Below are 23,432 nucleotides of genomic sequence, written 5' to 3'. Positions count from 1 at the left end.
GAACCAATTATTTCAAGCTTCTCCTCCAAGGGGGAGCAGGCTTTTCAGGTTAGTTATTTCTTCCACCAAGAATGGCTTGGGAAGAAATGTTTATGATTCCACCCACATCCTGAAATTGTGTCTTGCCGATGTTAACAAAATCCAGGGATGGGCTTGGTTCAGTATGGAGCCACGATGACTTAGAAGCATGTAAGGGGCTTAGCTTGGCTGGGAAAATGCTGGTCTTTGGATCTCAGATGGGGAAAAGGTGGGTCTAGAAGATGGAGACTTCAAGGACCAACCTGGTTCAGGGACCAGTCCACTCCGGCTGGCTGCAAAGGGGCAGCTCCTGAAGGCAGTGGGCTCCCCCTCACTGGGAGCTTTAAGCAAAGGCTGGATGCTCTCCTGTTGGGCATGCTGTATAGGGGATTCCTATTCATGTACAGAGTGGACTGAATGACCCTGAGGTCCCTTCTTCCCCCATTAGACTGTAAATTCCTTGAGGTAACAACTATCTTGATTGCTTCTATTTATATCCTCAGTGCTTAGCAAAGTAAGTATTTACTAAAATGCTCTCTCTCTCTACCTCCATATCTATCTATCTATCTATCTATCTATCTATCTATCTATCTATCTATCTATCTATCTATCTATCTATCTCCATCTCTTTCTCTCTCTCCATATCTACCTCTATATCTATCTATCCATCTCTATCTCCATATCTATCTCTTTCTCTATCCTTCTATCCATTTACCCATCATTTTTCTATCTATCATGCATCTATTTATCTGTCTCCAAATATATCTTTCTTTCTTTGTATCTATCCTTTTTTCTTTCTACCTATCCTTCTATCCATCCACCCACCCATCCATCTATTTTTCTATCTATCTATCTGACATTCTGTGAATCTGGTGAAGCTAGTTTCCAAACTTAGCTAGGAAAGGGGAAGTCAGCCTTTTTTGGAAAAGGGTCAGTGAGCTATTGTCAGCTATATTTAAGTCAAATTTCATTCAGACTTTTCTGTTCCTCCATGGTAGGGATAGCTTTTTCTTTCTATTTGGTTTGAATCTGTGGCTATAGACTCTTTAAGCCACTTACATTTTTGAGGCCTCAGTCTCCTTAGCTGTATAATGGGGACATTGCCACTTGGACTGTCTGCTTCTTGAGGTTGCTGTGAGGAAAGCTTTAGTCACCTTTGAAGTGCCAGTGTTAGGTGTGACATCACTGTTCTTTTCATCTTCCTTGTCTTCCTTACCATGACCCCTTCAATGAAGGTTTTTAAGCAGAAGGTGGATGACCACTAGTTCAGTAGGGGGCCCGCTTGTTCAGATATGGGTGGGGCTAGAGACCTCTGAGGTCCCTTCCAACCCTGAGATTCTGTGAACCAGAGGAAGAGCTGAAAGATGCTCTAACACCAGTCTGCACAGATAGCAGACCTATGAGCATCAGGCAGCCTTGGTCTCCTCTCTGGGGCCTTCTTAGGATCCTTCCAGGTTGCTGACATCACCATTCAAAATCCCATATGCATCTCAGTTTCTGAGGGCTAAGGCTACTTTGCAGACCCCACACAAATGGCCAGCCTCATCCCCAGCCCTCCCCTTTACCTGCCAGGCCTCAAGCTGTTGGGAGAGGTTCAGTTTCTGCTGAATGGCATCCAGGAGCTGGTTGTTGAGGGACATCATGTCCATCTTACACTTGGCCAATTCCATCTCCACCGCGTTCTTCCTGAAACAGACATGCCAGGGCTGAATTTAAAGGGGGCGGGGAAGTGCACTCCAGACCTTCCCTCAGCCTTGAGGCCAGATATGCTCTGCTATATTCTTATGCTTTAGTTCATAAATCAACTTCACATATATGAGATGGGAGTGACATGGTTAGAAAAGGATCTGAGGGTTTTAGTGGACTGCAAGCTCAAAGTAAACCAATAGTATGCTGTAGCAAACAAGGAAGCTAATATAATGAATTTTTTTGATTGGACCTGTGATTTCATCAGTGAATCAGCACAGGGAGCTCTTGGAAGGGTTCTCTCTGGATATAAATTAGCAGTTTCTCTACAACTCACAGTGTTTTTGTTTTTCTTTTTATTCCCAGCACTTAGCAGAGCTGCTGACACCTAGCAGGTGTTTCATAAATGGTTGCTGACTGACTCAATGACTCTTTGTTGGGCATGTTATTGAGGGCATTCTTATTGGGGTATGGGGTGCATTAGATGGCATTCCAGCCAGCCAGATGTGCCTAGGACATGTCTCCTGGCTGGCTGTCCTGGCCTCTCCCTGCTTCTTAAGGTCCCTTTGGCCCCTCCCGCCCCCACATTGTGGTTACTGACAGCCCAGATCTGCTGAGCCCTCACTGAGCTGCATCCTGTCCCATCAGCTGGCTGCTTCTAGCCTCCTTTTCCCATCCCCGCCAGGAAGGGAGATGAAGGCTACTGGTTGCCATGGTTACATATCAGCATCAGCAACGGCCCACCAGGTTATTCTGAATGAGAACAAATCTTTTACACCTCCCAGTGGCCTCAGCCAGGGTCTCTGCATCTCCTGAGAGATGGAGCTGCCACAGGCCTCTCTGAGGTCTCCTTAGCTCACCTTCCCTGGCCAGGGAGGAGAATCTGGGGACTAATGATGGGAGAAGAGCAACTGACTGGGCTGGGAGCTGTATGACGGAACCTTCTACATAGAAGCAGGGTCCTGCCCTCAAAGATTGGGACTGCCGCAGAAATGGGCTAACTGCCCTGGAGCTCCTGTAGCCCATCTACCTATGTGGAGTCTGGAGGAGGGCCAGAGAAAAGGGATGCCTTCTGGCCTCTGACCTCAGGCACTTTCTTGGGTAGGGGTTGGGGGGAGGGTAGGGAGACGCAGAACCAGGGTTCTTAGGGACAGGCAGACAGATTACAACCTTACCAACAAGGCATAGATAAGCAGGCAAAACTCAGACATAGAGGCATGGCATAGACAGACAGGCAGGCAGACAGGGCATAGACTGACCAGCGGAGCAGAGACAGATAGCAAGAGCACAGTCTGACTGATAGGAACTAGGCAGGCCAGGCAGCCAGGACAGATGGTGTAATCAGAGCGAGTAGAATGGAGAGGCAGGCAAAGAACAGACAGACAGAAGGAAGACGGCACAGAAAGACAGAGACAGAGAGATCACAATCAACCTACTTTCTATTAAGAATCAGCTTACAATTGGACTGTAAGCTCCTTGAGGGCAGGGATAGTCTTTTGCTTCTTTTTATATTTTTAGAGCTTAGAACTGTGCCTGGCACATAGTAGGTGCTGAATAAATGTTTATTAATTGACTGCCAAGCCAATGTTTCCTAAAACAGAGATCTGACCAAGTCATCCCTTCAGAAACATCATCTTCTATGTGAGATTTTTCCCAGTCCCCTCAAATAGGTATGCCTTCCTCTCCAAATCACCTTGAATTCTTTTCATATATGTCTACTTATGTCCATGTTGTCTCTCTTTACCAAGCTCCTCAGGGGTAGGGTCTATTTCATGATTATTTTTGTTATCGCCAATGCTCGTCACATGGTAGGTGCTTAAGAAATACTTGCTGCCTGATCAAGGGATTTTCTAAACTTAAACATTTTCTAAATGACTAGCTTCCTACTTAAAGTTGTTTTTCGGGCCACCTCCTACAGGAAGCCTTTCCTGGTGTCCCAGCTGCTAGTGTCTTCCCCTCCAAGGTTAACTTCCTTCTGTTGTTGTTCAGTGGTTTTTCAGTCACGTCTGACTCTTCATGACCTCATTTGGGGTTTTCTTGGCAAAGATCCTGCAGTGGTTTGCTGTTTTTTTTCTCCAGTTCTTCTTACAGATGAGGAAACTGAGACAAACAGGGTGAAGTGACTTGCCCAAGGTCACACAGCTAATACGTATCTGAGGTTGAATTTGAACTCCTGGTCTTCCCTACTCCAGGGCTGGTGCTCTATCCATTGTACCACCTAGCTTCCCCTACTTGTATGTATCTTGTGTGTACATGTTGTCTCTTCCATTAGCATGTAAGCTCCTTGAGGGCAGGGATTGTTTTTTGCCTTTTTTTTTTGTTTCTCCAGTGCCTGGCACATACTAATCAATGTTTCTTTTAAAGGAGAAAATAATCTTGCCTCCCGTCACTAAGGGACCTTGGGACAATTTTAATGAATTAATGGGGAAATCATTTAATTAAAAGCAATTCATTTTCCACACAGCTTCTCACAAACCCATCTCTTCATTAAAGTGAGGCCCAGCTCAGAATGGCAGGAGAGGACAGGCATGGCGGAGGGGGATGCGGAGGGGAAGCAGTTGCTTGCAGTGGGTTTGTTTCTACAAATTTGCCCACAGGATAACAACAATAACAATAACACAACAGCTAGCATTTCATAGCTCTTTCCCCACTCAAGTTCAATAGACTTTGAAAGAGACATGGAAAGCACCATGCCAGGCACGGGGGCCCAGAGATGACCGATACCATTGTGTCTTTCGTGTGTAGAACTTTAAGGCTGGCCAAGTGCCACACATATGTTATCTTGTTTGATTCTCACAACATCCCTGGGAGGTAGGGGATATTAATATTTCCATTTCATGGATAGCGTGGCTAGGTGACACCATGGTGAATAAAGCGCAGTCTGGAGTCAGAAAGACTCATCTTCCTGAGTTCAAATCTTGCCTCAGACACTTACTACCTTTGTGACCCTGGGCAAGTCACTTCACCCTGCTTGCCTCCGTTCCTCACTTGTGAAATGAGCTGGAGAAGGAAACGGCAAACCACTTTAGTATCTCTGCCAAGAAAACCCCAAATAGGGTTATGAAGAAAAAAACGACTGAAATTTCATGTATGGGAAAACTGAGGTTAAGAAAGGTTAAGTGACTTGCTTGAGTCACATATCTAGTAAGTGTCTCAGGCAGGACTTTTTGAGTTCCATGGCGGTATGGCTCTAGCAACCAGGCGGGAAGACTGGGGCAAGTAGAGACACTTATCAATGAATGGTGTAAACAACTGGAGGGCAGGAACTGTCTCAATGTCATCATCGTATCCTTCAGTGCCCAACACAGTGCCCAGCACACAGTAGGTGCTTCATAAATGCTTACTGGGTTATTGAATTGAGAGAACTCAGAAAGAGACTGGCACGTGAACTAATATACTAGTCTCTTCCTGAATGGGGAAAAGACATTAACATGTATTAAGATGGGATACTGATTGTATAGAAGAATAAGAAATAAAGGGTGGAGGTGGGGGGGCAGGGAGACAGGTTGACAGCCTCCTCAGTGCTCTGGTGCATCTGGGTGGCACAGTGGAGAGAGCGCTGAACATGGAATCACGAAGACCTGCCTCAGACATTTGCTTAGCTACGTGACTTCTCTCCCTCAGGTTCCTCATCTGTAAAATGGGGTAAAAAGAGTACCTACTTTACAAGGTTGTTGTGAGGATCAAATGAGATAAAGCCTCCATTTACAGAGGGCTCCCAGGCCAGTCATCTTTTCATTTCTCACTGGGTGTTCCCACCCCGGCTACCTTCCCTCCTTCTTGCCTCCCTTTCAGCTTCCTTTTGAGTATTGTTCCACCCTCCCCACTAGATAGCAGGCTACTTGAGGGTAGCACAAAGCCTAGCACATAGTAGGTGCTTAATGAATGTTTACTGACTGACTAATATTTGTAAAGCACTTTGCAAATCTTAAAGCATATAAATGCTAGCTGTTATTATCCTCAACAATGTTGTTATTAATAATGATGTTAATAATATTGTTATTAATGATAATGATAATAAGAAACTTAGAGGAAAGCTACCAGCACTAGGGGTAGGGTTTTTTGTGGAGGATTTCTAGGAGGACACCAGGCTGATGAAGGATCATGGGCATAGAAGCATAATTCAGCCATGGAAAGGACCTTGGAGATTGAGCCTGGCTCCTTCATTTTACAGATGAGGCAACTGAGGTCCAGAGGTGGGAAGGGATTTACCCAAAGCCATGCCGGCGGTAAATAGTAGAGTCACCCTGACTCTGAATCCAATTTCCCTTTTCACAAGGGCACCACCATGTCTCCTAGGCCTCTGCTAGTCTTGTCTCTCCAATGGGATTGCAAATGCTCAGAGAGTTGGACAATATCTTATCTTTCTTTTGTTCCCCATATCACAGAGCACAGGGCTAGACTTTCAATAAACACTTTTTGAGATGGAATTATTCAATAATTGGAGTCACAAAAATAGGTTTATTCTTTGGCTGTAGTCCCATCCTTGGGGCTATTCCCTGTGTGAGATTATTGACAAGAAGAAAGGACCTATCAATTAAAAACAAACAAACAGGTGCTTTCGGTGGATAGAGTGCTGGACCTGGAATCAGGAAGTCCTGAGTTCAAATCTGACCTCAGATACATACTGTGTGATACATACATGTCAGATACATATCTATGTGACCCTGGGCAAGTAACTTCACCCTGTTTGCCTCAGTTTCCTCATCTATAAAATGAGCTGGAGAAGGAAACGGCAAACCACTCTAGTATCTTTGCCGAGAAAACCTCAAATGGGGTCATGAAGAGGTGGACGTGACTGAAAAATTATTCAACAACAACAAGAAAATATTCTCAGAAGTATTACTTATAGTGGCAAAAACAAAACGAAATAAAAAAAGTCCCACAAACAAAAAACTGGAAACAAGCAAAGAATCTCTCATTTGGAAAAGAGCTGAACAAACTAGGCTATGTGGTGAATGTGATACATAATGTCATTCAGCCAGAAGATGAATGATGGATGTGAAGGATTCCAAGAAATATGAACATTCTTGCATGAAACAACTCAGAATGAAGAAAGCAGAACCAGAAGAAGAATATAAATGTTAACGACAACGAAGGAGTTAGAGTTGACGAGATCAGTTAACACAGGAACAAAGAGTGAGAAGGAGAAACTGAAAAGGAGAACAAGGCTGATGTGGGCACTAGCCTGGAAGTGAGTGGGGTTTTGGGGTGGGGTTAACAACAGGTAGGCAGCTAAGTAGTGCCATAGAGCACAGAGTGCCAGGCCTGGAGTCAGGAAGACTCATCCTCCTGAGTTCAAATCTGACCTCAGACACTTCCTACATGTGTGACCCTGAGCAAGTCACTTAACCCTGTTTGCCTCAGTTTCCTCATCTGTAAAATGACCTGGAGAAGGAAATGGCCAACCACTCCAGTGTCTTTGCCAAGAAAACCCCAAATGGGGTCACAAAAGTTAGACACAACTGAAACAACCAAACAAGTAGCAATAGATGGTTCCTAAAGTTACAGACACGTGAACAATCATTTATAATCTTGGGTTTTCTGGGTTGTCAGTTGCTTTCAGCTATAAGCATGCTTGTTTTCTTATTTTTTTCTTTTATGTTCTTGACCTGGGTTCAAGATCTGCCTCAGACATACCTACCACTTGTGTGGCCCTTAGCTGCTCAGTTTTCTAGGAGTCAAACTCAAATAGAACTGCATATTAGACTAGAAAACCACAAATTTACATCATCTATGTTGTTGTGTTTTTGCTTATTTTGTTAAACATTTCCCAATTATATTTTAATCTTGTTCAGATGCACTTGAGTGTTTTGAGGGGCACATGCAATCCGAGACTATGATACTTCTACTCCAGTGATTTTCTAAGGCTGTAAGTTGTAGAGAAGATGCTGACTTGCACTGGTAGAGAGAGATTGCTTATCTGGGAGTTTTTTATACCAAGAAAATCCCAGGTCCCTATCTCTGTGGTTTTGTTCATACATTTGGCTGCTGGCACTTGCCACAGAATGATATAATCTCAAAGGTGAGGGGACCTCTGAACCCATCTAATTTTAGAATACACTCTACCACATTCCTGATGGGTAGGAATATTTGATAGATATAATAATATTTATATAATATATATAATAACTTTGCTAAATACTACCAATGAAGAGAAGTCTACGACCACTTGAGGTGACCCAGCCCACCCTGGGCCAGCTTTAATTCTTTTTTTTTTTTTTTGACTAGGCGATGGGGTTAAGTGACTTGCCCAGGATCACACAGCTAGTAAGTGTTATGTGTCTGAAGCCGAATTTGAACTCAGGTCCTCCTGATTCCAGGGCCAGTGCTCTATCTACTGCACCCCCTAGCTATCCCCCTCCTCTTTTTTTCTAGCTCTAATTCTTAGGAAGGCTTTCCTCACATCATTTGTGCTATTCAGTCATTGATCCTGGTTCTGTCTCTGGAGCCAAAGAGAGCTAGTCTATTCTTTTTACTGAACACAGTGACTGGCACATAGTAGGTGCTTAATAAATGCTAGTTACCTTTCCCTTTCCCTTTCCTTTCTGCACTACAGCCCTTGAAATACTTGCAGACAGCTCTCATGTGTCTTCCCTTGCTTCAGTCTTCCAGGCTAGCACCATCCTCACATGACATACACTTAAGCCCTTCACCACGTTGGTTGCCCTTGACCCAGTGAGGTCATAATAATAATACTAGAATCTTTATAGCACTTTAAGGCTTGCAAAGTGCTTTACAGATATCATCTCACTTTATTCTCACAACAAGCCTGGGAGATAAGGGCTATTCTTATCCTCATTTTACAGATGAGGAAACTGAGGCAGCCAGAGGTGAAGTAACTTGCCCTGGGTCACACAGTAAGGATCTGAGTCTGGATTTGAACTCAGTTCTTCCTGACTCCAGGCCCAACCCTCTATCCAATGTACCACCTGGCTGGCATTTTGTCTAACTATGGATCCTAGTTAGAAATTCATGTCCTTTATGACCTGGGAAAGAGGAGGAAAAAAAATCAGTGATGGGCATGAAATACACCTTAAAAGCACCAGTTTACTGGCAGTGTATAAGAATTTCCAATTTTGTTTATGAGAAATAAAATCACTACTTTTTAAGAATAGTGCTTGTGAAAGACATCTATTAAGATCACATTCTGATGCTTCCTTGGGGCAAGGAGAGGACCCTGGGTTCTCAAAGACTATGCTGTCAGGTCCTACTGAGACGGAAAAGCTTTGAGTAGAGACATAGTGGTTACAATACCAGGCTTAGATGCACGAAGATTTGGGTTCAGATTCACCTCTGACGCTTACTGATGGTGTAACCCTGTGTGAGTCACTGAACCACTCTGTGCCTTCATTCCTTATCTGTCAAGTGAGGGGTTGGCCTAGATAACCTCAAAGGTCTTTTTCAGCTCTAAATCTCTGATTCTGTGTGTACGGGTCTGATGACAGATTTGTTATTTATAGTCCGATGCTGTTCAATAGCTGTGAGACCACAGGGAGATCACAAACTCTCTCTGTCTTATTTTTAACATCTGTAAAATGGAGCTGGATGGCCTTCAAAATCCATGTTAAATCTACGATCCTAACCTATGGTACTGGGTTACACGTCTAGTCCAATGTCATTGGCTACTTGTGGGATAATAGGCAAACAGGGAATTTTCTTTTTTACTTTCTTTGTAACCCCAGCACTTAGCACAATGCCTGGTACACAGGGGGTCTTTAAATGTCTCTTGACTCAACTTGGCTTGAAGTCTGCGACTCAGTTTCTTCTTTTGTAAAAATGAGAAGGATTGGACTAGATGACTTCTGAATTCTCTTCCTCATTATAAAGAAAGGCAAAAGACTGCACCTGCCCTCAAAGAGCTCTCAGTCTAATGGGGAAGGCAACATCTAAATGACCATGTACAGGAGAGAGTGGAAGTAATCACCAGATGGAAGGCATTAGAATTTGAAGGAATCAGAAAAGACTTCCTCTAGAAGGTGGGATTTTAGCTGGGACTTATACCCTCTGGGCTTTGCACAGTGCCTGACACATAGTAGGTGCTTGATGAATGTTTATTGATTGGAGTGGAGATGAAGAAGGAGAGTATTTCAGGCATGGGTGACAACCAGAAAAATGCCTGGAATTGGGAGGTGGACTTTCTTATTTGTGGAACAGCAAGGAAACCAATGTTACTGGACAGGAGATTTCTTGGAGGGGTGTATAGTGTAAGAAGACTGGAAAGGTGGGGGTGGAGTGGTGCTAGGTTATGGACTTGGAATGACCAACAGAAGATTTTATATTTGTTCCTGGAGCCAGTGGAGTTTAGTGTGTGTGTGTGTGTGTGTGTGTGTGTGTGTGTGTGTGTGTGTGTGGTGTGACATGGTCAGATTTGTATTTTAGGAAGATCACCTTGGCTCTAACTCTATGGTCTCTCCAGCTTATCATTCTCCTTTCTTAAACGTGTTACTTAGAACTGAACACAATATTTCTGCTGTGGAGTGACTAGGGTGGAGGAGAGCAGAACGCTCAGCTCCCTGATCCCAGATGCTATACCTCTCTTACCACAGCCTAGGAATGCATTCGCTTTGGAATGCAATCGGTGAAAATCAAAATAAAACTTATATTCCATACTATTCACATTGCTGAAGTAAAGGACTGGAGCAGTATCTTACTTTGCAATGGCCTCATCTCGGTCCCTAATGGCTTTGAGAAGCTGCTCCTTGGCTTCTTTCTCCTCGGATGTCACTCGAAGGCGGTCTCTCTCTTCCTTGAGGGCCGTCATCTCCACGCTCAGCATTGTCACCTGGTAGAGGCCAGAACGAGAAAGAAGCCTGTGAGAGCTCCATCCCATAGCTGTGCTTCAAGGGGAAAGGATGACAATGGTAATGAGGAGGGAGAGAAGAAGCATTTATAAAGCACCTACTATGTGCCAGCCACTGTGCTAAACTTCCTCTTCTCTTTTTTTTCCCCTCAAAAACAAATGTTATCTCATTTGATTCTCACAACAACTCTGGGAGGTAGTTACTGTTATCTAGCCTCATTTTATAATTGGGAAAACTGAAGCAAACAGAGGGCAAGTGACTTGCCCAGAGTCATACAGTCAGTAAATTGTCTGAGGGCAAATTGGAACTCAGGTCTTCCTGACCCCAAGCCCAGTGCACCATCTAGCTGCGCACCAACATCAACTACAACAAATATCATTATAACTAGGTGTTGTAGTGGATAGACTGCTAGGATGTGGAATCAGGAATGTCTGTTCAAATCCAGCCTCAGACATTCTCTAGCTGTGTGGCCCTAGGCAAGTCACCTAACCTCCATCAGCCTCATTTTCCTCATTAGTAAAATAGGATAATAATGGCAGTTACCAAGGGAGGTTGTGTAGGATCAAACGTTAAGTAACATTGATTTAGTACTTTAAAGTTTACAAAGCATTTTAAATACATGATCACACTGATACTCAAAATAAAACTGTGAGGTAAGCACCCCATTTTACAGATAAAGAAACCAAGGCACACAAAGGTGAAGTGACTTCCCTAGGGTCACACAGCCAGTGTTTGTGTCAGGCCTTGAACTTGTGCCTTTCTGACTCCATGCTCATCAGTCTGTCTCTTTTATACCATCTGTGGCACTTCAGCTGAGGCTGGCAGGATTCTGGGATTGTAGATTTATAGCTTTGAGGGATGTCAGAAGCCATCTAAACCCCCGCCCCCCAATTTTGTAGGTGACCGAACTGAGGCTCAGGGACACTAAGTGACTGGTCAATAGCATTCCTGGAGCGAGCACAAGAGACAGGATTGAAACCTAGGTCCTCTCACCTTAAAGCCAATGTTCTTTTCATTACACTGTATGCCTGGACCCCTTTGGTGAACAAGGAGGGGAAAGATAAGAGGGGAATGGGGAGGGAAAGGAAAAAGAAAGGGGGAGGGAGAGAGAGAGAGAAGGAGTGGGAAATAGAGAGGAAGACAGAGAGACACAGAGGGGAGAGAGAGAGACAGAGAGAGAAACAGAGAGACAGAGAGAGAGAGAAGGAAAAAAGGGAGAGACGAATCCTACAGTAAGCTTGATATTAGTGGCTAAAATGTTATATTCCTTCCCTCAGCAGCCTAAAGGGGCCAGGGAAGATGGATAATTCATATTTCTCTCAAATCTTTAAGTTTACAATTTCTTTAAAGCATCCCAGTGAGTTATGTAGATATTATCTCCACTTAACAGATAAGGAAACTGAGGCTTTTAGGGGTTAAAAGCCTTCCCTTTACCACACAGCTGGCAAATGTCAGAAGCCAGGTGCTTACAATCTAATGTCTTTTTACCGAGCTCTGCATCTTCTCAGACCCTTCTGCTTACTACCAGGGTGGTCCCAGGCAGTTCTCATCATTGCTCAGGGCCTTAGTGAGGTGGGGGTGTAGAGAGGGTTGGACCAGATGTCTTTAAAGTCCTGCCAGCTTTAACCCTAGGACCCAAAATTCAGTGTAGAGGGAGCAGCTGCCTGGTAGATGGAACACTGGACCTGGACTAAGAAAGATCTGGGATCAAATCCTGCTTCAGATACTTACAAGCCGTGTGACCCTGGGCAAGTCATTCACCTCTTGGGGACTCTTTTTCATCTGTAAAAAGTTGGGGTTTGGGTTTGATGTCCTCTACCATACCTTTCAGCTCTAAATCTATTTTCCTATGATAGAAGAATAGCACTTGCCTAGTGGACAGCTCTAAACTTGGGCTCAGAAAGACCTTGGGTTCAAATCTCACTTCTGACACTTACTAGCTGCATGACCATGGACAAGTCATTTAATTTCCTTGAGCCTCAGTTTTCCCAGTGGTAAAATGGGGATAATAACAATAATAATATCTGTAGCCCCTACTCATAAGGTTGTTGTGATGCTCCAATAAGATCAGAAGAGGCAGTCATGTACAATGGGTGGAGCACTGGTCCAGAACTCAGGAAAATCTAGGTTCAAATCCTTCCTCTATACTCACTAGCTGTGTGGTCCTGCACAAGTCACTTAATCTCTCTAAGCCCCAGTTTCCTTATCCGTAAAATGGGTATAACAGTAGAACCTACTTCACAGGGATGTTATGAGGATTATATGAAATAATGTACCTAAAGTGCTTTGTGAACCTTAAATGTCAGTTGCTATTATTGTCCATGATGAGATCGCGGGCTTTTATATTTATCTTTTAATTTCCACATAGTAGTAGTACTATGCATTAATGACAGTATGATTTGCAGTATTACACTGACCACATTACCACAATGTGGTTAATAAATGTTCTTTGGATAACAACTGGGATTTCCGTAACTCTTTAAGGTTTACAAACCACTTTTAAAAATACATTTTTCAAGGACCCACAAAAAGATTTATAGCAGCTCTTTCTGTGGTGGCAAAGAACTGGAAATTGAGGGGATGCCCATCGATTGGGGAATGGCTGAACAAGTTGTAGTACATGAATGTAATGGAATACTATTGTGCTGTAAGAAACGGTGAGCAGGCAGACTTCAGAAAAACCCAGAAAGATTTAAATGAACTCATGCTGAGTGAAATGAGCAGAACCAGGAGAATGTTAACAGTAACACACACAGTAACAGCCACACTGTGCGATGACTGACTTTGATAGACTTAGCCCTTCTCAGTAATGCAAGGATCTAAGACAACTTCAAAAGACTCATGATAGAAACCGCTGTCCACATCCAGAGAAAGAACTATGGAGTCTGAATGCAGATGGTAGCATGCTATTTGCTCTCCTTTTCTTTTTTTTTTTGTTTTGTTTCTTCTTTCTCGTGGTTCCTCCTAATAGTTATAATTCTTCTTTACATCATGACTAATGTGAAAATATGCCTAATTTGAATGTATAAGTAGAGTCTATGTCAGATTGCATGCCATCTTGGGGAGAGGGAAAGAGAAGGGGGAAAAATTTAAAACTCAAAATCTTATGGAAGTGAATGTTGAAAACTAAAAGTAAATAAATTAATTATAAAAAAATACATTCTTCATTTCTATTTTTTTATGTGTCCTTCCTTCTTCCCTTTTCCCAGGGAGTCATAATTCATAATAAAATCAAGGAGGAAAAAAAATAAATTCAGCAAAATCATACAACATAACCAAAAAAGTATGACATGATATAAATTTCTTTTTTTGTCATTGACTTCTGTTTGGGGATGGGCCTAGTGGTGGAATCTGTGGGCCAAATTATATGGACATTTCAGTCACTTTCTTATAATAATTTAAAATTTCTTTCCAGAATAGATCAATTCACAGCTTCACCAACAATGCATTAGTGTACCTATCTTCTTACAACTCCTCCAAAATTGATTATTGCCATCTTTTACATTTTACATACATTTGAACCTAACGATAACTCTGTAAGTTTGGTCACGTATAGGTATTTCTCCCCCCCCCCCTGCCCATTTTACAGATGAGGAAAGTAAGGCTTAGATAAAGTGGCAGAGATGAGATTTGATCTGCAGATTTCCTGACTCTTAAGTCTACTATTCTGTCTACTAGATCATGTTGCTTCTTAAGCCTTACAGGTGATATGATCAACGGTGAGACATGGGACCCTAACCTCATTATTTGTCTTGGATTCAAGAAGAACTAGATTCCAATCTCAACTGGACATTTAGCTGTGTTACTTGGCAAGTCACTTAACCTTTCGGAGCCTCAGTTTCCTCATCTGTAAAATGGGAAAAATCATAATACATCTCATAAAGTTGTTCTCAGTCTTCAAATAGGAAACTCTGGAGTGCTATAGAAAAGTCAGCTATGATATTAATCATTCTGTTACTATTATTAGTTACAGGGAACCAAGATAATGGAGAAACAGGAAGAATTAAAGGCCATCTCTACTCTATGACTCCTCTAAATGGACGTAGAAAATGTATTAGACCACATCCTAATCAAGAAATCCGAGGAAAAACCCAGTGACTCATGTTTTTCCAGTCAAGTTGGCAAGAAGAGAAGTCTGTGAACAAGGAGGAGAGATCCTAGACAGAAATGGCCATGAAAAGCATTCTAGCCTAGGGAAAGACTATGTGTGCACCCAGGGCAAGAAGAGATCCCAAATCAAGTACAAAGGGGCCTAATCTTTTTTTTTTGGCTAGGCAATGGGGTTAAGTGACTTGCCCAAGGTCACGCAGCTAGTAAGTGTCAAGTGTCTGAGGCTGGATTTGAACTCAGGTCCTCCTGAATCCAGGGCCGGTGCTCTATCCACTGCACCACTTAGCTGCCCCCCAAAGGAGCCTAATCTTGTGTGGGGAGTAAGAACAGATGCAAACTGGTAGCTTTGCCACTCACTCCAGTTCCAGGTCACAGATCCAGTGCAGACTGAGAATGGGACCTGGGCTTAAGGATGATGTGATGTTCCAGGGTAAGAAGCAGTGAGGGCCCTAGGCTATGTATTGAGCAAAGAGTAAGTTGAGGAGAAAACCTTAGGGGTTTGAACTCCCAGGAGCAGAGGGAGTTCTCATTTCTAGCTTTTAGCCCATTCTGAAGTAGTTAGGTGGTGCATTGGACAGAGCACCAGGCCTGGAATCAGGAAGACCTGAGTTCAAGTCCAGCCTCAGACATTTTTAGTTATATGACCCTGGGCAAGTCACTTGACCTCTTTTTGCCTCAGTTTCCTCAACTGAGATAATAGCACCTACCTCTCAGGGTTGTTGTGAAGATTAAATGGATAATATTTCTAAAATGCCTAGCACAGTGCTTGGCATGTGATAGATGCTTAATAAATCCTTCCTTCCTTTCTTCCTTCCTTAGTCTACTGTAACTCCAAATGGAGCCAACCCATGGGCATGTTGGTCAGACCCAAACCCAAGTCAGGGACTTGCAGAACTCATATGAAGAGGGCAGAAATCAGATTTTGCCCTGGATCAGACCACTTTAGGAGTACTTACAGCTTGCAAATCTCTGGCCTGAGCACTCCCTGAGAGTCTTAAATAACACAACAATCAATAATTCAGGAAAGTAGCAGGAGGATTGAACACTGCTTCCAGAAATGTGCAGAGCCTGACCTTAACATAAATTCTAAAGTCAGGAAATAGGCTGGAAGAATGAGCAAACAAAAAAAGAATACCACCATAAAAAGATATTATGGTGACAGGGACATTCAAGAAATAAATTCAGAAGAGAAAAATGACTCTAAAACATCTACAAGCAAAGCCTCAGGGAAAAACACAGTTTATACACAAATTCAACTGGAATTCCTAATCCTAATCCTAAAAGAGATTTTAAAAGGGTTAAAAATGTCTTTTACAAATGAAATGAGAGCACTAGAGAGAAAAATTGGTAAAGAAATTATATCTATGGAAGAAAGAATTGGAAAGGGAATTAACAGCTTGGCATAGAAGGTTCAGATCCTTAAGGAACAAACTCTTTGAAACTTTGAGTGGGCCAAATAGAAGATAATGACTCCATGAGATAATAATAAATATTAAAACAAAGTCAAAGGACTGACTGAAAAAGTAGATGAAAATATAAGAGGTCTCATATAAAAAACAACTGACCTTGGAAACAGATAAAAAAGGATAATTTATTAAGAATTATTTGATTACCTGAAATCCATGACTAAGAAATGGGACATATTTCAAGAAATATTTCATATTTTAAGAAATAATAAATGAAAACTGCCCAGATGTCCTGGAACTAAAAAGCAAAGTGGAAATAGAATCCACCAGTCATCTTCTGAAAGAAACCTCAAAATTAAAACTCTCAGGAACATTATGGCTCAAATCTAGAGTTCTTAGATCAAAGAAAGAATAAATGTTGCAAGCAGCCAGAAAGGAAGAATCCAAGTACTGAGGAGCCATAGAATGAATCACAGATGATTTAGCAGCCTCCACTATAAAGGAGCAGAGGGCTTGAAATACAATATTCCAGGATACGTGTGTTATATATACATATATACATATATACATATATATATAGCAAGAGACATATATGTATGTGTATGTGTATATGCATACACATATTTCAATTATATATAAATATATATAATATATAAGTATATATACTTATATGTATATAAATATATATTTCATGTAGTAAGTATATATGTGTGTATATATATATATATACTTATATATATTTCACAATTTCAAAAATATATCACAGAATATAGCCTTACAGCCAAATCCAGCAAAACTGATTATAATCTTATGGGGGAAATTTAATGAAATAAAGGAGTTCCAAGCATTTCTGATAAAAAGACCAGAATTGCATTGAAACCATTTCAAATGGTCATGTCTGACTCTTTGAGGGGTTTTCTTGGCAAGGATACTGGCATGGTTTGCCATTTCCTTCTCCAGCTCATTTTACAGATGAGGAAACTGAGGCAAACTGGGTCAAGTGATTTGCCCAGGGTCACACTGCTATTAAGTGTTAGAACTTGGAATTAAACCCAGGTCTTCTGACTCAAAATCTAGTGGTCTTTTACTGTGGAGGATCACAGGATTCAGAGCTAGAAGGGACATTGGGGATCACTCCATTTTACAGAAGAGGAAACTGAGGACTGCTGAGTTTTAGTGCCTTGTTTAAGGTTGTTTAGCTGGTAGGTGCTTGAGAGAGGATTTAGATTCAAATTTAGATTTAGTTTGAAGTAGTTAAGATGATGAGCCTGAAGCTTGCTTACTCTGAGAGCTCAAGTCAATACCACCTATTGGTCACTCATCATATATGTAATGACCATGCTATAATAATAACGATAATGATAATAATAACTCACATTTATATAGCACTCTAAGGTTTACAAAGTGCTTTACATATATTGTCTCTCGGGGCAGCTAGGTGGCGCAGTGGATAGACCTCCGGCTTTGGAGTCAGGAGGACCTGAATTCAAATCCGGACTCAGACACTTGACACTTACTAGCTATGTGACCCTGGGCAAGTTACTTAACCTCAATTGCCTCACCAAAAACAAAACAGAGGCAGCTAGGTGGTACAGTGGATAGAGCACCGGCCCTTAAGTAAGGAGGAGCTGAGTTCAAATCCGGCCTCAGACACATCACACTTATGAGCTGTGTGACCCTGGGCAAGTCACTTAACTCCAACTGCCTAAAAAAAAAAACAACAACAAAAAAACCCAAAAACCAAACAAAACAATTGTCTCATGTGATCCTCCCAACAACCCTTGGGGGGGAGTAGGTGCTATTACAATCTCCTTTTTACATATGAAGAAACAGAGCCTGAGAGAAGTGGAATGACTTGCTCAAGGTCACATAGTTAGAAAAGACCTAAGGTAGGATTCAAACTCAAGTCTCCCTGTCTCCAAGTCTAGCACTCTAGCCACTGTGCTACTTAGATGCCTGTTAAGATATCAAGTAACTCTAAAGAGCTTTAGTAAGATATTAAAAGAGTTACTAAATTTCTCCTGAGGTGGGACAGGAAGATTAGGTAGCCATAACTTTAAGGGGCCTTATCAATGATTTGTGACCTTGGGCAAATCACTTAACACCTCTGTGCCTCAGTTTCCTTTTCTGTAAAATGTGGATTATACCTCCCCTGCTTCCCATACAGGTTTTCTAGAAAGAGCAATTCAATTCAATTCAATTGACATCTATTAAACATCTAATATGTCCAGGGCAAGAGGCGACTTCGGCAAAGGAATGGGTTCAGAGTTCTACCTCTGAAACTCACTAGCTGCATAATGATGGGTCAGGTCCTTCAGGGCCCCAGGCAACTCTCCATTATGGAGTAGCTGGCTATCTGTATCAGCGGAGAGTGTTTCCATACCCTGGTCAGAGTTGCCAACACTCACAAAATCATTGGCTGAACCCCCAAATAAACAAATAAATAATATGCTAGGCACTGAGGATAGGTACTTGGAGCTGTGGTTTAATAAATACTGGTCGCTCTAGGAGAAGAGTGCCTTCTCTGCAACTTATATAGCCCAAGAGAACTGCCTAGCACATTGAGAGGCTATGACATCACACAGTCAGCATGTGTACAAGACAGGATTTGAACTCAAGACTTCCTGGTGCTGAGGTGGAGCCAAGATGGCACAGTCACAGAATGACTTACATGGAAATGTATTTTGCACGATTATACATGTATAACCTATGTCAAATTACTTGCCTTCTCAATGGAGAGGAGGGGAGAAAGGGAGAGAATTTGGAACTCAAATAAAAAAAAAGAATGTTAAAATTGTTTTTACATGTAATTGGGAGCATATCATGTTTTCTTTTTGGCTAGGCAATGGGGTTAAGTGACTTGCCCAGGGTCACACAGCAAGTGAGTGTTATATATCTGAGGCCAGATTTGAACTCAGGTCCTCCTGACTCCTGACTCCAGGGCTGGTGCTCTATCCACCAAAGGGGTGCCACCTAGGTGTCCCTTTTACATGTAATTGAGGAAAAAATAAAATATTAAATAAGATTTAAAAAAAAAAAAGACTTCCTGGTGCTGAGGTGGGCTCTCTGCTATGCTACGCTAACTCTCTAGAGACTCAAAGACAAAAAAATGGAATTGGGAAATGTTTAGCAAAACAAATAAAAATACAATACAACATAGATAATGTTAACTTGTAGTTTTCTACATCAATATGCAGTCCACAGGGATCTGTTTCTATTGAGTCTGACACCAGGGCTGTAAAGTGCTGTCTTTGCCTTTCACTGGGTCCCCAGTGCTCAGCTTGGAGCCTGGCACATACTAAATATTCAAGAAATGCTTGTCATCTGCCTACCTGATGTCATTCTCCAAACAGTCGGCAAAATGATTTTCCTAAAGTATAACTCTGACTCTGTCACTCCTTTGCTCAAGAAGCTCCATTGGCTCCTTATTGCCTCTGGGAGCAAATAGAAACTTCTCTTTGTAGCCCTTTACATCTCAGCTCCAACCTGCCTTTCTAGTATCATCATACACGTACCCCTTCACACGCACTCTATGAGCTGGCCCAACTGGTCCTTTTACTGCTGATCAGATGAGATAACATTGAATCAATCTTAGGTCTGGAGATGAAAGGGACCTCAGGGGCCATTTAACCCCACCTCCTCATTGTCCAGATGAGGAAACTGAAGCCCAGGGAAGCTGACTTGACCAAGGTCACCCAGGGAGTATCAGAGGTAGGATTCGAACCTGGACCTTTGACTCCAGAGACAGTGCTTTTTCTACCATACCCCATTGCCTCCCATGAAAGGGCTTGCAAACTTAAAAACGCTATAGAAAAGCTAGCTATTATTATTATCACTACTAAGAGCAGCAATTATTATTATCCACACATACTACTTTCATCTCTCATCTCCACGCCTTTGCATTGGCTGCCCCCATGCCCGGAATGGCTTCTCTCCTCAAAATGGCCTTGTAGAACCCACTCGTTCCTTCAAAAGTCAGTTCAAGGGCAGCTAGGTGGTGCAGTGAATAGAATAGAGCACTGGCCCTGAAGGTAGGAAGACCTGAGTTCAAATCTAGCCTCACACATTTACCAGCTGTGTAATCCTGGGCAAGGCTCTTAACTTCTGTCTACTTCAGTTCCCCCATCTGTAAAATGGGGACAATAATAACAACACTTACCTCCCAGGGTTGTGAGGATTCAATGAGACAATACTTGCAAAATGCTTAGCACAATGCCTGGCACATAGTAGGTACTATATAACACTAGCTCTTAGTATCATTAGGTCTATTCTTGATAGCATCACAATAATAATAGAAATTTGTCCTCTGGGAAGGGGAGTATAAGTGAGACTATCCCTATTTTATAGATGGATAAACAAAGGCTCTGAGAGGTTAATCACTTGACTCTGATCACACAACTCAGTGTAAGTGTCTTTGGTAGGAACTGAATCCAGGTCCCTGGACCCCAGATGTAACACATTCACACAGGTAGTAAGTGTTAGTGGTAGCATTTAAACCCAGGTGTTGCTGATTCCAAGTTCAGGACTTTGTCCATGATGTCACACTACCTGCATTTGGACCTATTACTAACAACCGTGGGCATAACAGCTTTGAGACACTTCAGAACTCTGGTTCCTACAAGAACCAATCCTCCACATGGGAGGACCAATGATGAAGCACGTCCCATCTCCTCCTGGCAGAGGCCTGATTGGCTGCAGGTGCACCATTAATCTTCTCATTTCAGACAAGACCAATGTATGAATTGATTTTTTTTGATAATACTTATTATACAAAAGTGGGTTTAAATATTTTTTGGGGGGAGAGGAGAGTCGGAAGTAGGGACAATAAAGTCAAAAAATTTTTTAAAAATTTAAAAATTTTAAAAAAAGGAAGAGAAGCATTGATTAATTAAAAAAAAAGCTCCAAAGAAGAGAGCAGAAGAAAATTTAGAAGGGGATACCTGAAGACTCAGGAAGACCTAAGTTCAAATCCAGCCTCAGACATTTACAAGCCACAGCGTGACCCTGGGCAAGTCACTTCATCGCTGCCTGCCTCAGTTTCCCCATCTGTAAAATGGGGATAATAATAGCACCTATCTATGACAAGCAAAGTAGTGTACTACCGTGTTAAATTTAAATTTCATAAAGAAGTCTCTTTTCCTGATTTTCTTCTTATATGAAAATATTTGTGCTTATTGATATTTGTCAATTTCATAGTAAATTTATTTTTTAATTTAATATTTTTTCTAATTCCACGTAAAAACAATTTTAACAATTCTTTGTCAAATTTTGAGTTCCAATTTCTTTCCTTCCTTCCTTCCCTTTCCCAATGAGAAAGCAAGCAATTTGACATAGGTTATACATGCATAGTCATGCAAAACACACATAATAAATTAAAAAAAACAACATTGGACAAGTTGTTTTCAAACACTGTGCCTCAGTTTCCTCATCTGTAAAATGAGAAAATTGGACTAGGTGATTTCTAATGTCCCTTCCAGCTCTAACCCTATGGTCCTAAAAAAACCCTATTCTATCTGGGGGTATAGAATATAAGCTCCCTGAAGGCAAGGACTGTTCCTTTTTCTGTCTTTGTATCCTTAATGCCTGGTGCAGTGTTTGGCAGAGTATAAACTTAATAAATGCTCGCTGATTGATGAATCTTCCCTAGAGGCTCAAAGTTAGATGGGAGCTCTAGGAAGCCTCTGGTGATTCTTCCTGCACTTGTTAATGTCCTCTGCCTCCTCCAGCGGGCTTGGATTTTCTATGACAGGGTAGATGTAACCCCTCTTCCCTCTCCAAGGAGAATGTAAGCTCCCTGAGGGCAGGGATGGTTTCCTCTTTGTTGTTGTATCTCCAGCACTCAGCTCAGGGCTTGGCCCAGATTAGTCAAGTTAATAAATGCTTGTTGATTGATAACTCATTTTTATATGGTGTTTTAAAGTTTGCAAAATGCTTTCGATCCATCATCTTACTGGAGCCTCATTCCAATGCTATGAGGTGAGTGCCTCAGGTGTTATTAGCTTAGGAGGTAGCTTGGTGTGGTAGAAAGAGTGTTGTATTTGGCATCGAAGGATCTGGATTCAAATCTCGTCACTGCCACTTACTACCCTGTGATCTTGGGCAAGTCACTCATCCCTGGGTCTCAGTTTCCTCATGTGTAAAATAAGGAGGTTGGATTAGGTGACCTCTGAGATCCTTTCTGGCTCTAACTTTGTGATCCTGATGGGGAAACTGAGGCCCGGAGAGATAAGGCCAGGTACTCCGGCTGCCAGGTTGAGCAGTCCATCTGCTATGGCACGCTGAGCGGGTGGGAAGCAGATGTGCTTATGAACCTAACCTAGTTCCATCTCCCAGGGTCGCCACAACCACCCTGCTCATTGCTAGAGGACGCAGTAGCTGGTTATTCTAGCTGAAACTGCATCCACAGTAAGTGAGCCCAGCTGATTACCAGTTGGACATGTTCATAATCACCGATTAGTCACAGCTGTAGAGCTAAAAGGGCGCTTAAAGGCTATTGAGTTTACTCCCCCTCCTTATTTTAAAGATGAGGAAACTGAGGCACAGAGCGGTTAAGTCACATGTTCAAGGTCACACAGCCAGTAAGAGCATGGTGTCGTGGTCTCATCTTACAAAGAAGGAAACCGAGGCCCAGAGAAACTGAATGATTTGCTCACCCAGATAGTATATGACTGAGCTAGGATTTGAATTCGAGTCCTTGGACTCCAAATCCTGCATTCTTTTCATTGTGCCATACTTTAGGGTCTGGAAAGTACTGTCTGTATGTTATCTCCGCTGAACCTCAAAAGGCCTGCTATGTAGCAACACCGTGCGATGACCAACTTTGATAGACTTAGCTCTTCTCATCAATGCAGTGATCCAAGACAATTCCCTTTCTTTTTTGGTTTGTTTGTTTTTGTTTTTTGGCTAGGCAATGGGGTAAAGTGACTTGCCCAGGGTCACACAGCTAGTTTAAGTGTCAAGCATCTGAGGCTGGATTTGAACTCAGGTCCTCTTGACTCCAGGGCAGGTGCTCTATCCACTCTGCCACCTAGCTGCCCCTAATAGCGTATGCCTTTTTTTTTTTTGTTTGTTTGTTTTTGGATCTAAGGCAATTCCAAAAGACACATGATGGAAAATGCTATCCACAGCCACAGAAAGAACTTTGGAGTCTGAAGGCAGATCGAAGCATGCTATTTTCTCTCTCTCTTTTTTTCTTTCCTGTGGTTTTTCCCTTTTGTTCTGATTCTTCTTTTACAACATGGCTAATATGGAGATATATTTAATATGATTGTACATGTATAGCCTATATATAGCGTGCCTTCTTGGGGAGGGGGAGAAGAGGGAGGGAGAAAAAAATCTGGAACTCAAAATCTCATAAAAGTGAATGTTGAAAACTATCTTTACATGTAATTGGAAAAAAATAAAATAC

General features: G+C 42.1%; 1 protein-coding gene across 2 annotated transcripts in view; it reads right to left on the bottom strand.

Annotated features, from left to right (window-relative positions):
- Positions 1-23,432, bottom strand: part of BICDL1 (BICD family like cargo adaptor 1) — a 131,320-nt gene that overhangs the window by 13,140 nt on the left and 94,748 nt on the right. For both annotated transcript variants that reach the window (XM_027865339.1, XM_027865348.1), the window contains 2 exons: positions 10,359-10,489; positions 1,584-1,704 (listed from right to left, as the gene is read on the bottom strand). In XM_027865339.1, coding sequence (XP_027721140.1) covers positions 1,584-1,704; positions 10,359-10,489 — 252 coding nt within the window. The remainder of the gene's footprint in view (positions 1-1,583; positions 1,705-10,358; positions 10,490-23,432) is intronic.

Source organism: Vombatus ursinus, unplaced genomic scaffold, assembly GCF_900497805.2.
Source record: "Vombatus ursinus unplaced genomic scaffold, bare-nosed wombat genome assembly UNPS02001287.1, whole genome shotgun sequence".
Classification (NCBI taxonomy): domain Eukaryota; kingdom Metazoa; phylum Chordata; class Mammalia; order Diprotodontia; family Vombatidae; genus Vombatus; species Vombatus ursinus.
Note: the sequence above shows the minus strand (reverse complement) of the source record. Positions and strands in the feature narration are given on the sequence as shown.